The sequence below is a fragment of the Dermacentor variabilis genome, chromosome 2 (assembly GCF_050947875.1).
Source record: "Dermacentor variabilis isolate Ectoservices chromosome 2, ASM5094787v1, whole genome shotgun sequence".
Lineage (NCBI taxonomy): Eukaryota > Metazoa > Arthropoda > Arachnida > Ixodida > Ixodidae > Dermacentor > Dermacentor variabilis.
Window position 1 is genome coordinate 222,741,870 of NC_134569.1, and position 14,739 is coordinate 222,756,608.

The 14,739-nt window shown below is 48.3% G+C and overlaps 1 protein-coding gene across 2 annotated transcripts in view; it reads left to right on the plus strand.

Annotated features, from left to right (window-relative positions):
- The window catches only part of LOC142573124 (polypeptide N-acetylgalactosaminyltransferase 11-like), a 106,908-nt gene that overhangs the window by 80,033 nt on the left and 12,136 nt on the right, over positions 1–14,739 (plus strand). For both annotated transcript variants that reach the window (XM_075682648.1, XM_075682646.1), the window contains exons 12-13: positions 2,999–3,100; positions 7,254–7,385. In XM_075682648.1, coding sequence (XP_075538763.1) covers positions 2,999–3,100; positions 7,254–7,385 — 234 coding nt within the window. The remainder of the gene's footprint in view (positions 1–2,998; positions 3,101–7,253; positions 7,386–14,739) is intronic.

The following is a 14,739-nucleotide window of genomic DNA, read 5'->3' on the forward strand; positions in this document are numbered from 1 at the left end:
GTTGAGATCGCATATTTGCGGCTCCAAAACCGAACGCAGCTGCCATCAGAATCTCCCGAAGATTATTATTATGACGTTGTGCAGCTGTGCGCCAGAGCCAATCCATCTATGACGGAAGAGGAGCGGATGCGGCACCTCATGCGCGGATTGCGTCCGGACGTGCTGGAAAAAATTCTTATTGGAAACCCGGACAGCTGCTCTGCTTTCCTCGAAATTTTACGCCGAATTGATTGGGCAGCTTTTTTGATGATGCGTGCGTCGCAACCAGAAGCGACCGGCACCTATTTCTCTGCCGGCCAGCAGTCGTGCTACCCATTCGCCTCGGCACCTGCCGCCGGAGTGACACCCACTGGAGCAACAGTGCAGCCGCCTCCAACATGTCTCGCCACCTGCGCTGCGGCAGAGCGTCACTGCCCGCGAGAGGCCACCGACCGCGACAGGGACTTGAGGACGATCGCGGACTCTATAGCCTCATTATTTGACCGCCTGAAAGGTATCGAACAAGATGTACGTCGTCCTCCAGTGCCTTGGCCAGCGGGAAATACCCGTGACGACGACGAGCGACCACGCTGCCAGCTATGCGACCGCATCGGCCACTTTGCGCCCCAGTGCCGGCAATGGCTCCAGGAAAACGGACCCCAGGGGAAGGACCAGCGCTCTAACTTTGAGCAAATCAACTCCGACACGCTTTCTCGACTTCCGCATGATTCCGCCCCAGCAAGCGAAGAAAATCTCTTACCGTTGCTCGTTCTGGATCATGTGGACATCGGTGAAAAGCAGAGAGAGGACTCATGGATGCGAGAAGTAATGCAACACCTAGAGCAGCCGAGTGCGCCCGTTGCCAGAAAAACGAAAAGAACGGCACGGAGCTTTCGCTTGATCGGCGGTGTGTTATATAGAAGAGCGAAAGGCTTTCAAGATGGTCGCACGGCACTTGTTGTCCCAGGGTGTTTGAGGTCGGAGGTGTTACGGCACTGTCATGTCGATAGCTCGGCGGGCCACCTCGACGTCAGGCGCACCTGGGGGAAAGTTCGCCGCCGTTACTTCTGGCCCAAGATGTTTTGCCACGTTAACAAGTATGTCATCTCCTGCTCTGACTGCCAGAAAGAGCCACTCGCCCCCAGAAAGCCGGTCAGTATCGCCCCCTTTGTGACCTTCAAAAATGAGCCGCCACTTCAGGTAGGCCAAGGAACTCAACGCGGCACCCAGGACGCCAAGAAAGTGGCCCACCGAACGGAGCCTCCTCAGATTTCGGTCGACCAAACCGGCAAAAAACGCGACGCTTTTAATGTTGCGCGATTAGAACGGTGCCACGTCAGACAGTGCTCCGCTGATGACGACGCAGACAGTGAATCTGATAACGAACGTCCAAAGAAAAAGAAAGTGTGTTGTGTCCCTCGCGTCGTGCACCAATGTAGTTCGCGTGGTGACCGGAGGCATGCCCCGTGTAATCGTGTGTGTGAGACATCGACTAGTGATCAAGGACGACAACACAGGAACCCGGACGGGACTGAACTTTACTCCAACTGGAGTACATTTAACTGGAGGACATTTCTTAGGGAGGCTGAGCCTCGGAACTATCACTACGTACGACACGGACACTGATTAGTATTGCAGCGCAACCAAATAATCTTCGTTGTCAATTTTATTGTATAGTGCGCGCGAATGAACTTTGATGTTTCTTGTCTTGTGCATTTTGTTTCCATTTTGTTAAAACTTGTTTGTTTTGTTTTATGTGATGTTAAATCTTCCTTACGGATACTTCAGTTTTTTATATGAATCCCTAATGTGCGCGTTTAACTTCTTGAGCCATGTTTTATTTTGTAGTAATGATTTGTAACGAGTGGGACACTCTTTTTCGTAGGGGGGAGGTGTCGCGAAGAGAGTGTACCGCGGCCCTCTTTGCTGTCTTTCGGGGAATTTTGTGGGGTCCTTGACGCGGGGCAAACCATTGTACACAAATGACCTCGACGGCGCCGCGGACAGTGCTACCGCGCGGCCGCCGCCCCTGACGTCACACCTACACATGTCGCGTCGTCTTCCCACGCTCGGCTGTCAAAAGCTGATCAGTTATGGTCAGAGTGCTTTTGTGTAAGGAGTGTTGATGCGACCATTTCTTGACCCCTTGAACTCTGCCGCTTATTGGATGATGTCGGCTTGCCTGATTGGTCGGAGTAACGAAGTAGCCCATTGGTGGAGAAAAGTGTCTCTTGGATGCTGGGGAAACTTATTTAAGGAATAGTTTGGGGTAGTTTAAGAGTGAGCAAGTAGACAGCAGCAGACGGCGCATCTTCACCAGGGGAGACCAGGCCGGTCAGGCAGGCCGACGACGACGGGTATGACATCGTTTTGCTTGTAGATATTTTGTACAGTTTAAACTTACGGCAGATGCCAAGAGAATAAATCTAGTTGTTCAAATGCTACTCTCGTCGTCGTACCTGCGGATTTGGACTTTCCCCTGCCAGAGCTCATCCCCATTCTTCTTCCGTCTCCCTGGTGAGTTGATGCGTCTGATATCTCACGGCTGCGTCTCTTCGCTACAGTATGGTGTTGGCTGATGCAAGATAGGATCAAATAAAGATAACCAGGAGGGGTGTTTGTCCTGCAGCGAACATTAGGTGATGCCCTAAAACACATGTATGTACTGGTCTGTCAACAAGCCCTCAAATGTCAACCAAAACTCTTTTTTTCACTTATTTATTCTTTCTTTGTTTTTGCATTCCTAGGCACCAATAGAACTCCAATTGACCCACAGACAGCTTTTAATCCCCTTGGTGCATGGTTTGTGAGACTGGCATTGAGAAAGTTGCAGGCTCCCTGTAGTGGCAACAGTCTGGTTGGCCCACGAATTCTAAAATTTGTCTCTGATATAAAGGCATCCTCACCCCCTTCAGATACCAAGTGGTATAACTGAAGGTGGGCGCTATCGCTTAATGGGCTGGAGAACACTGCTGATTGTTGTCTCACCGGTGTGCGTCTTTGCTCTCTCTGCATGCAGCTGCAGCTGTCGGGTACTCATCTGTGCGTAGAGTCCGAGGACGACGTCACCACCAAGGGCACTGTGTTCTTGCTGCAGGAGTGTGCCAAGGTTAAGCGCCAGGTGGGTTATCACACTTCACTTCAGAAGAGTACGCATTTGGGCTGGCTGGTTCATGATTACAAGCAATAAAAAACAGCGATAAACAACAGGACGAGTGAAGGGACAAAGACAACAGCGCTGACTAACAACCAAAGTGTCTTTATCCTTTCAGTCAGCATATATATACTCTGCCGCTGTCTCAAACCACAGAATCAACAGAATTGGGCATGCGCCCAGGGGGGGGGGGGGGGGGGGAGGAGATTGCAACTAATGAGATAGGAAAGCAATCTCCTTTGGAAGGAGAGAAATAGAGGGAAGGCTTACACATGATTCGCCGCTAACATGAATGTGGAAAGCTTCGAAAATAAGGCGTGAAAGCTACCAGTAAGACACACCGTGCTATATCAACTGAAACGACATAGAACAAGGCTCACCGACCTGCAAGCACGGTGTCTACCACCTGGGAAAACTGGGAATTTTCAGGGATCTTGAGTTGTCTAGAAAAACTCAGGAAAAACTGAGGGAATTTGTGGTTCTATCAGGGAAAATTAGCAGTAAATTTCTTGAAAGGGAACGAAAGTTGTGGATAATGCTGGCTTGGAGTAACAGACAGCAATTGTAACGAATCGTCATTGATGGCCTTTCATCAGCCGGAGGAGTTGCCAGTGTACAGTCAACGACCGACTTTCCGGATGCCAATAATTGGGACGGTTTCACGGCAACACCACGTACCCCATAGAATCACTGTATCAGAACGTCTGAAATTTCGCACGCAAGAACCCTTCGCCCTCTGATTTTCCTGACTTTTTGGCGTGACCGCAGGCCCGAAACGGCATTAATCAATACCACCATCGCTGCCGTTTTGATTACCTCGCCACCTTAAACCGGCGTTCTCGCACGCAGATTCTCTGGAAGCCGTAGCCACCACTGCAGCAATGCTAGGCCTAATTGCCTAGACATTCGCTATTAAGGGTCTTGCCATTGGGCGCAGTGTTTTTCATTGTAAGAATTCACCGCTATCAGCAATGGCATTGACTCTGCCTTTGTGGTCCTCGTGATTGTCTTCGAAGCTCGGAAAGCACTGTGCGTTGCACAACGGCGGTTCCCGAAAGTCAGCTTTGCCTCTATACAGAAATGCTACTTGATGAGGCATACGCAAAAGTATTGCAGTGAAGCATAAAAAGCATGGGAAAATTGCCATGGACAAAGCAATTGCCACAGGACACAGCATGTATTCCTTAATTATACACACATGCACCCGGTATCTCCTGTCACAGTGCGAGCACCAATATGCCTAATAAGTGTACCGACAGGCCTTTTTCAAATGTGCCTGTGGCGGTTTGAGCCCTTAAGGGCAATAAAAGACATGCATTCATTTTTTCCAACTGGCCGATTTTTTGACATTTTCGCGGCCCCTAGGGACCAAGAAGATGCTTCAAATGGTCCGTGGGGCGAATGCGTGGCGAAAAGAGCACGAGAACAGACAGGACCTGTACATTGCGGCATGAACGGGAAAGGAAGGGTGCTGCGGCCGCTTTGAAGGAGCTTGAGCTAAAAAAAAAACAGTTTAGGCTGACGCCGAGATGCAGGTGTCCCTCGTCCGAACCAAAATAAACTCTTTAAAGCAGTGAAGCACCACACTGAGGCGTCGTACGCAGGCTGACAGTATGTCAGGACAGTTGAGATTGACTTACGAGCTGTTGCGAGAGAATCTCAATTGTGACAAAGTTTGGGCCTCATACCACTGAGCTTCCTATCAGTTGATAGAAATAGTTCATATTCAAAAATACTTGCTTCTGTATGCATCTTCTTTTTATTCATATTTGAGAATGTCCGACTTGATTTGCAATTTTTTTGGAAGACATTTTATTTGCTGTGCATTTTACTAACCCCTCCCTTCTATTCGCTTTTTGAATAAAATAAACACAACTCCTTAGTATTCAAACTGGATTAAGTAGTTTTTTTTATTTTCACATGCTTATTAGAGAGTGACAGCATCGGGTGACATGGTTTCCCGTTTGACATAAAACATAGTTCTGCATCGCTCAGGGAAATTTGCAAAGGCATTCAGGGAAAACCTGGAAAACTCAGGGAACTAAGAAATGTCAACTTGGTAGACACCGTGGCAAGGAAGCAAGCCATCCTGGATGCAAACTTCAATGCGAGCAGTGGTTGGACAACATGCTTCATGCAACCAAGGGTGATCAGCCTCCGATGCCATGAGGCAAGATTAGAACTGTTGTGCATTTGAATCCTAGAGACGTGGAGGATGATTTATATGACACGTCATCTTCAAGAGAACTGCCATTTCAAGGTTATTTGACTCTACTGAGGACCACTTGTTCTGAGACGATCCTATTAAGTTTAAGCGGTTGAAGAGGCAGCCAGATGTGTGGGTTCCTCATACACAGATTTGGATTTGTAATTAGTGTTTTCAAGGTGGCAAAAATAGAAGACTGCCCGTTACCATTACTTATGCCCGGTTCATTGGTAGCTGTTTTTTAGGGCACAATCTTAGTGCCGTAGATTAGGCTTAGTAATGGCCACATAAAAGAATTAGCTCAAAAGTCTACCCTGGTTAATTAACCCACAACTTTGGGTAAATTCCGTTCAAGAATACCGTTCAAGCGAGCTTCAGTGCCATCAGAGCCAGCATCATTTTCATCACAAGATGGCAGCAGAACAAGTTTTCTTGTAGGATTGCAATAGCATGCCACCTGCAGACTGTAATCATGAAAGCTTGTTCAAAAGATGCGTAACTTTACTTGCTAAGCTAGCAATGGCAGAGTTCCACAGCTACACCCTCATGACTGAACCCCTCACGTCATTACTTACTTCAAACAAAACAACATTCGCCTCCTACAAGCAAACAAGGAAGGTGGCTTCTTTGTGTTACCTTGCCGAGTCTTTTGTGAAAAAGCTGCACAAGCAATCTCCAAGCATTTCATCCCTGCAAAGGGCTACGTAAGTAAAGTAGAGGTGAAGGCCATAGCGCTGTGTGATGCTCTTTTCTGTTCTAAAGCTTTCTTCCGCGCTTGGTTGCTTCTTAACTTCAGGGAATAAGGTGGCGGAGTTCTGTCACATGTTATGATCACGTCAGCACCTTGCATCAATTGCAGGACAAACTAGTTAGCATAGGCATGGGCCGCTATGCGATTTGTCATTTTTGTGGAGTTGTTCGATAAAAGTGGAGTATCAGACACAATGGGCCACAAGGAGGGCAACATGTTGTGGTCCATAGACAGCGATAAAAAGCTATCAGAGATTGACACTGATGGACATTATGCGTAAGTAAATTTTCTTTACAGAAAGATAAACTCTGCAACTTTCATCGTATTTCTGATTTCCAGAATTGGAGGCATGCTACATTTGTTGTGCTATAAAATGAGGCACGCTTTAAATCAGAGTGCTTATTCATCATCACATCATTCATTGACATTCATTCATCATCAGCCTATGGCATGTCCACTGCAGGACAAAGGCTTCTCTTGGTGATCTGAACAACATGTGGCTTCCTTCCTATGCATGCAAACCTCATAATTTCATCACACTACTTTATTGCCATCCTCGACTGCATTTCCATTGCCTTGGTACTAGTGCTTCCGTAACCAACCACCAGTTAACTGCCCTATGCATTACATGACCTGCCCAAATCCTCTTCCGCCTCTTGATCTCAACTGGAGTAATGGTCACCCATGTTTTCTCTGTAATCCATAATTCTCTTAGCCTTTTTCTTAAAATTATGCCTGCCATTTTCCTGTTGCTTTTCTTTCTGCATAGCTGCTAGATTTCTGTGTGCGCTGTTCCACTCCCCCAACAAGTGACTTTGCCATATGTAGTCAAGCCCGCTTACAACAAAATTGCAAAAACATTATTTACCAACTTAATCGTTAAACTACCCATTGCTTCTTTAATGCTGAATGTCTTGCTCAAACCAAACAAGTGCTCATCACTGAGAGCTTTGCTGAAGATGAGCTTGCACAGCCGTACTAATGCGTTTGTTCTGAAGGAACTCAGAGCTCCGAAAACTTTATTCTATCTGAAATGGGCTGCCATAGACTACACGAAAATTATGACTGTCATGCTGCATTCGTTTGTGATAACCGGGCATGCGTTACAACTAGGATTGTTGCAAGTTTGCTCGACTGGGCCATTCTTGCTTCACCTGTTGCAGCTGTGGTACGAGACAGCACTGCACGACCTGCGCTTGGCGCAGCGGCTGTGCCTGGATGGGGGCGACGAGTACCCACGACTTGCCAAGTGCCACGAGATGGGCGGCTCCCAAGACTGGCGCCATTCCAGCAATGTGAGTCACTCGCTGTGCATGTGATGATGGCATGCCAGAGCTGTTTAACTACACTTTTGCAAATTATGGTGAAAAAGATACGAAACCATATGAAGGAATGACTGTATGGGACAGACCCATTTTTCTGTCTGGTTTTTAGAATGAAGCTTTCGTTTTCTCTTCCTTCAACTTTTCCACTGCTGCTGCTGCGTCACTATCGTCTCGTGGTGGTGGCGCATTCCGCATCGAGAGGTGGTTCATAGCATGTATATACGTAGCAAGAGCACGACAGAGAGGAAAAGCAACGTGAGAAACATGTTTGGACCTTTCCATCGCATCGCCGCAATACCTCCTCGACTGCCGTATTTATTTGTGACCGCCATCAAATGCACTGCTTAGCTTTCTACTAATGTGCAACAGTCTGGAGAGGTGGTAGATAGAACGGCAGAGAGGAGGCAGAGAATGAATAGAACTAACGCTGTCAGGAAACAAGTGACTAGCAGCCTTGCCACTCTAGCCTCGCAGCTTGCATACATGGGGGGCGGGCAGGAGAGAGAAAATGTGACATGAAAAGGCAGAGAAACGCTACTACTAGACATTTCATTTCATTTCATTTTTATTCCTTAAAGACCCCGTAACGGGGTATTACATAAGGGGTGGGTTACACAGAAATAAGCAGAAACCATGTGTTAATCTATGGGGAAAGGTGATTGATGACGCTTTCTATGAAGGTGGATGGACAAGGGATGGCAGCAGTGTCACCTGGAAGGCCATTCGAGTCAGCAGCTGTACGAGGAAAAAATGACGTAGAAAAGGTAACGGTGCGTGCACGTGGGCGCGCGACTTGAAGAGGATGACCAGTGCGACTAGATATGCGTAGTGGTGGAACAATGTATGGCGGGATACCCATCGAGCTATGAAAGCAATGGTTTCAAGCAAACTGGATAAATTTAAATTCAAAGTACGCTATGGTATGTTTAGACTTTCTGAAAAATAAATCTGCTGCAAGTTTGTTAAAGGGGCCCTGAACCACCCCTTGGGCTTGGTGAAAAAACATAGTCCACGGGTGGCATATGCTGCTGTTAACATCTCGGCCAAGTTTTGCTGTTGTATGCAGTGCGTGGAGCTCGCAAGCTGATCGCGAAGTCACCTTTATCTCAAACTCTCTCTTTTCATCAGCAGGCTCTGTCCTCGCTCTGTTCTAGACGCACTATTCCATCATTCTTTTAGATGGCTACTATTGGCCGATAGCTGACATCAAGCTGCGGTCGGCTACGTGGTGTAGATACTGCCACAGCCGCAAGGTGCCGCCACGAGTCCACTGGCTAAGTGCACTGCGGCTCGCTGAGGTCAACCGCATTCGGCTTATGTTTAGCGCGTCTTAGTCACTAAAGGCGGTAGTCATGGCACCTGCGTTAACATCTAAAACGAAAGTTGAACTGCATTCCACGGGGACACTTAGAAGGTAGGAGGTTGCGGGCACGCCCCATCGCGTCGTAGCCTTCCATGCGCCAGGCATTGAAGAAGGAATGTGAGCACAGCGGAGGTCATGTTTGATTACCAATAACTCTGCTTCTGCTGAACACATTGAAGTACTTTTTGCGGCAAAGTATTCCTGAAATAGCCTACTTTCACTCCAAATGCCTTTTTCCACATTGATAAAAAGTGGTTCAGGGCTCCTTTAAGCGGACAATTGATGTAGGGTGTGCAGATGCAAAGCCGCATTAAAGCACCACAGTGTCTAAACGACACTATGGAAGCGCCGCGGTAGTTTTGTGGCAATAGCGTTGCCGGAGGTCGCGGATTTGATCCAAACGCAGGCAGCCGCCGCATTTATACGGGGGCAAAATGCAAAAACGCTTGTGTACTCAAATTTATGTGCACATTAAGGAATCCCAGGTGATCAAAATTAATATGGAGTTCTGCACTATCATGTGCCTCATAATCCGATAGTGGGCTTGGCAAGTAAAGCTCCTTAATTTATTTAAATTTAAATTTATTTTAAAGTTTGCCATGATGTGTTTCATTGTGGGAAGCAATGACAGTGCTAACCTTCTCACAGGCTATGAACGACGGCACACAACAACGCCTTAAGCAAACACTTCTCGCTGTGTGTTCTGCATACTGTGTAGACAAACATAAGCGGTGCTTGCAAGTAATGTTTAACAATGGCTCACCACTTTAGTATTGCACTAAATGCTGATAAACTTGAACATTCGCCGTAAACATCACCGCCAATTATCCTCAGTCAGCGCAAACAGCACAGAAAGCTTCACTTATTTCGATTCCCATAGTGTGTGGGATCCACATTAATTCTTTGCTTCATATGGTTTCGCATCTTTTTCACAATAATAAGGAGGAACCAACTAGCCCACCAACAAGTAGTGATACATTTGCAAATCTTGCTTTGGTGCTTTAGTTTAAAAACAGGTGTATTGATTGGTTCACAGTTGTAAAGTACGTTCTTTATTTCGGGAAATCCTCAGCGCACACAGACACATGCAGTCTGCGTTGCAGTCCCTGTAGGAAGTGCAGTAGCCTTCCAGGCATTGTTCAACTGTTGTGTTATGGTATTCCACAGTCTGTCTTGCTGGTCTGTATGGAAGTGTGCAGCTCTCCTCAATTCCCCAGTGTTGGAGAATGCCCTTCCACAGTTTGCTTATGAATGTCTTGCCATTGTCGCTAGAAATGTAGCTATGTACACCATGCCGGCAAAAAGCATAGATCATTTTATCTATGATTAATTAAGAGGCAGGCGCACATAATGGGAAAAGCTCCACAAACTTCGTGAACTTGTCCAGCACCACCAGGATGTACTTATGGTGCCGAGGGGTTGCGGGCAGTAGCCCAATAAGGTCCATACTTAGCTGCTGCATTAGGTGGGTGGCCTATGAACTGTCCATGAGTCCTTTTGGTTTTTGCCAGCGAGGTTTGAAAGCCTGGCACTGCTGGCAGCTGCAGGTGTAACGGGAGATATCAGAGTGGATATCGAGCCATGTGAACCGGCTCTTCACACGTTTCCGAGTTTTAAAGAAGCCTAAATGCCCACTTAGGGGGAGGTCACGCTCCATTTTCAGTGCCGTGTCTCCCAAGTGTTGGGGAAGCCAGGCGACCTTACGTTCACCGACAGTGTACATAAGGATACCATTGTTCGAGATTTTGCTGTCATCGGCTAGGTCTTGTACCCTCTTGGACTCTTTAGCTTCACAAGGTAGCAGGCCAAACTTTAAGTATTCCAGCAGCTGCAGCAGCAGTAGATCCTTGTGTTGTTCCAACTGGAACTTTGCAGTGGCGGTATGTGGGGACACATCAGTCATGTCAACAGGGGCTGCTAGTTCAAAACGAATGGTTTGTTGTGGCTCTTGTACTTCGATTGGAAACCAGTCCTCCGCCAAACAAGGCTGAGCAGATTTGGCAGCAGGGATTGATCACCTGCTTAGTGCATCTGCTGGGATGCTGGCCCGTCCTTTACGATACCTTATGGTACACTTGAACCCTTGTGATCTCAACACCCAACATCGCACTCTGAACCATGTCTGCTCAGTCGTAAACATCCAAGCCAATGATGCATGGTCACAATGCGCCTCAGATGATGTGCATTCTATATATGACCGCAATTTATCGGCAGCCCACACCACAGCCAAGCATTCCCATTCTTGGACAGTATAGTTCTTTTCAGCAGCACTGAGGGTGCTGCTTATAAATGACACAGGTCCGAGTTCACCTTTGTCTTCCCGCAACAACACTGCCGATATACCAGTGCCACTGGCATCTGTTTCAATCACAAAGGGCCTGTTCAGGTCACGCAGTACCACAGCCACCTCTCCTGCCAGTGTTAGCCTCAGAGACTCGAATGCTGTCTGTTGCTCAGCACCCCAAACCCAATGGGCTCCTTTCTTGAGGAGAGCTGTCAAGGGTCTCGCTTTGTCAGAAAACCAGGGAATAAAATTTCTGTAATATGCCACAAGGCCCAAAAACATTTGGAGCTCCTTGACTGTTTTAGGGCATTGGAACTCTGCAGCCGCTCGCACCTTGTTCGGGTCAGGTTGACATTTGCCTGGAGAGATTAAATCTCCAAGGAATTTTAGTGCCTGTTCACAGCATGTAACTTTGCTGGGATTGATTGGCAGACCTGCAGAGCCAATTCTTCGCAGTACCTCATCAATGCGTTGTAGGTGGTCCTCAAAAGTTTCTGAATACATGAGCACATTGTCAAGAAATGCGTGTTTTATACCTTCTAACACTTTGTCCATGAGAGACTGAAATGTTGCCATCCCACCTGCTACCCCAAATGGCATTCACTTAAATTGAAACACTCCTCTATGGCACAGGGATGCAGTCTTCGCTATATCTTTGGGAGCAACCGACACTTGAAAGAAGCCCTGAGCAAGGTCGAGGCTCGTGAACCACTTAATTCAGCCGAGCTAAGCCAGTGCCCAGTCGTTGCGGGGCATGGGGTTTACTGGCACAGTTGTGATTGCATTTAAGGGTCTGTAGTCGACCGCAAGGCGATATCCTCCAGTTTTCTTCTTTACTAATACGTACAGGGGCACTGGCCCAGGAACTGGAGCAGGGCTCAATGAGGTCTTGGTCCGGCAGATGTTGGATACACCCATCAAGGATTTCTCTCTTTGGCTGTTAACCGGATGCAGCTTGCATCTAACTGGTGGGTGGCTGCCTGTGTCTATTGTGTGAACCATCAGGGATGCGCAACTTGGCAGAGTGGTAAAAGTATGGTTATGGTCTGCAAGGATGTTATTAAGTTTCTGCTTCTGCTGTTCTCGAAGGTTCTTTAAATTATACTCGCCACTCTCAGTGGTATTGTGGCATACACCCTGTACATCTGCAAAAAAGTGCCTGTAGAGAGCTGGCCACATTTTCATCAGGCTGTTGACCTTGCTTATCGCATCATGATGCTGTCTTACAGACTGACAGGGGTCAGTGCTCAGCATCCGACGCACACAGCCACTTCGGTGCCTTTTTAAATTTGACCAATCCACAGTTCAAGCAGTGGTTCCTTATTTCCGGCTGTTGCGAGCACTTGCAGGGACGTCTCGGAGCTGTCGGCCAGAGAAGTGGCTACGCTCGTCCATTTCCCGGGCAGTCTGCTTGTAGGTGTCCCGGGGAATTGCAGGGAAAACAGCGGGGTTGGCTGCGCAGTCTTACATTGGCACATTGACGTGCAATGTAGCCAAAACCTCTACACCACCGACACGTGATACTGCGGTTTGGCGGCTTGAATCACAGGATACCTTGCATCACTTGAAATCCGAAGGTCTGAGGTGCTCTCCCAAGTTGTTGTGGTGCTGAAGTGTAGTTGCCCCTTGTGTTTGGCGCACGGCGAACGGCACAGGTGGGAGGTTCCACTCCGGGACTCCAGCGTGAAGCGTCGTTGACTGCAGACACTCAGAAGCTGAAACTGCCACAGGCTGTAACTGCCAGTATCGTTGCTGGGCCGGGAGGGTTTGGTTGGGCGTTGTAGTGGTGTGCGGAGATGAATAGACGAAGGCCAAAGCAGCTGCTGCTTGTTCAGTGCGCGGTTGTGGCGGTGGTGCATAGCAAAGGCAATACCAAGCGCATTGCATGATAGGGTCGGCCGCCTTCGCCATTTCTAGCAGGTTTCCGAAGCTCATGCTCGCTGTTAGGTCGTGGAATGTCAGATGCGTTTGTCTTCACATGCGTTACACCTTTTCGGCATCTGAAACGGGCTCTCCTATATGGTCATAGGATATATGGATGGTAAGCGCACTGATCTAGCTCTGGTTTTAGTTTAAACTTGTAGTCAACGGTGGTAAACTCCGCCGTAAATTCGGACGCAAAGGACTGTTAGTCGGGGTGCGCTCCGGAGAAGCGCCACCATTGTTTGGCTGACCCCTCCAACGCTGCTGGAAGCAACTGCAAACGACGGTCGGGGGGATCGCCGCAATATCGCAGCAGTCCGAGTACTTCTCCAGAAAGTCTTGCGGCGAGTGTCGCTCCTGAATTGCCACTGAATTTCGGCAGTAGGACGGGCGCACCTTTGATGTTGAATGCTGGCCCCGAGCCGGTTGTCTCGTCAGGCCTAACCATGTTGTTGAGCGGCTTGGTGCACAGAATTTGAGCTATATCAGCCGCGAGTCTCTCCCTTTCCATTGCAACCCCAGAAGTCGAAGCCAACAGTCCTTGGACGATCGAAGAAGGCAGGGTAGGCTGTGTAACTGGCTGGGTGGCGCTAGGCAATTCTTGGTCCTCCATGTTAGGTCCAGTCTGACGAGCTCCCACTTGTCAAGTACGTTCTTTATTTTGGTAAATCCTCGGCACATGCACACACACACGCAGTCTGCGTTCCGTCCCGCCGCACCGCACATGGCTTGCTTCGCTGATTACTTCACTCACTTAATTCATTGTCACGCACTCCCTGCATGCCAACTGCACACACACGCCTTCCACGTTCTCTCTCCCCGCCACACACCGTTGCCTACCGTCCCGTGCCTGCGACTCTACGCCACCTGGCATCAGCCCGGTACCCTCATACAGTTCATAAGTCTACTAATAGAGACCTCGCCTGTGATAAAAATTGCTGGCACTCCCATAAGTGAGAGTGGATGTGGGCATGAAATGGCAACCAGCAAAGCAGATTGGTTGGAGATTATACTAGCTACAGTCTTAGAATGGATGTAGTGCATGTTCATATTCTTGGATTGTAGCACAAATTGACAAATATACAGACTAGAAGAAAACAGGGCGAGCGCTAGTGCATGTTTGCAACGGCACACTCCAGCACACTACACGGACCATACCATGCTGTGCACTGGTGCATATGGACGCTGCCCTGCTAGAAGAAGAAAACCGGCTGAAGGCCGCCCGACAGGCCGCGAAAGCCACCAGGAAGACAGAGCGCACTGCTTGGCTAGAAGAAGAATGAATAGAATGACGTGGTTTTACGTGCCAAAACCGCTATTTGATTTTGAGGCACACCATGGTGGGAGACTTCGGATTAACTTTGACCACGAAAGGATCTTTATGTATCCCCAATGCAACGGGCACCAATGTTTTCGCATTTCGCCTCCATCGAAATGCGGTCACCGCAGCTGGGATTTGATCCCGCGACCTCATGCTTAGCAGTGCAACACCATAACTGCTGTGCCACCGTAGTGGCTAGAAGCGTCTGAAGGAGGTGCCATGCAGTGAGGCACCATCTCTTGAGGCGACTCGAAACCCACGCTGCGGAGCTCGTGGGCCGCTGGTGTTCAGCGCCCAGCAACAAAAGATGACAAGGAAGTGTATATATGGCTGAACATACGTACACTCGCCAACTGAAAAAAAAATTTTTTTTATAGTGCCCTGTATCCGCCTTTTGAATGTCGCTGTTGAAAATGACAAATAAGACTTCAGC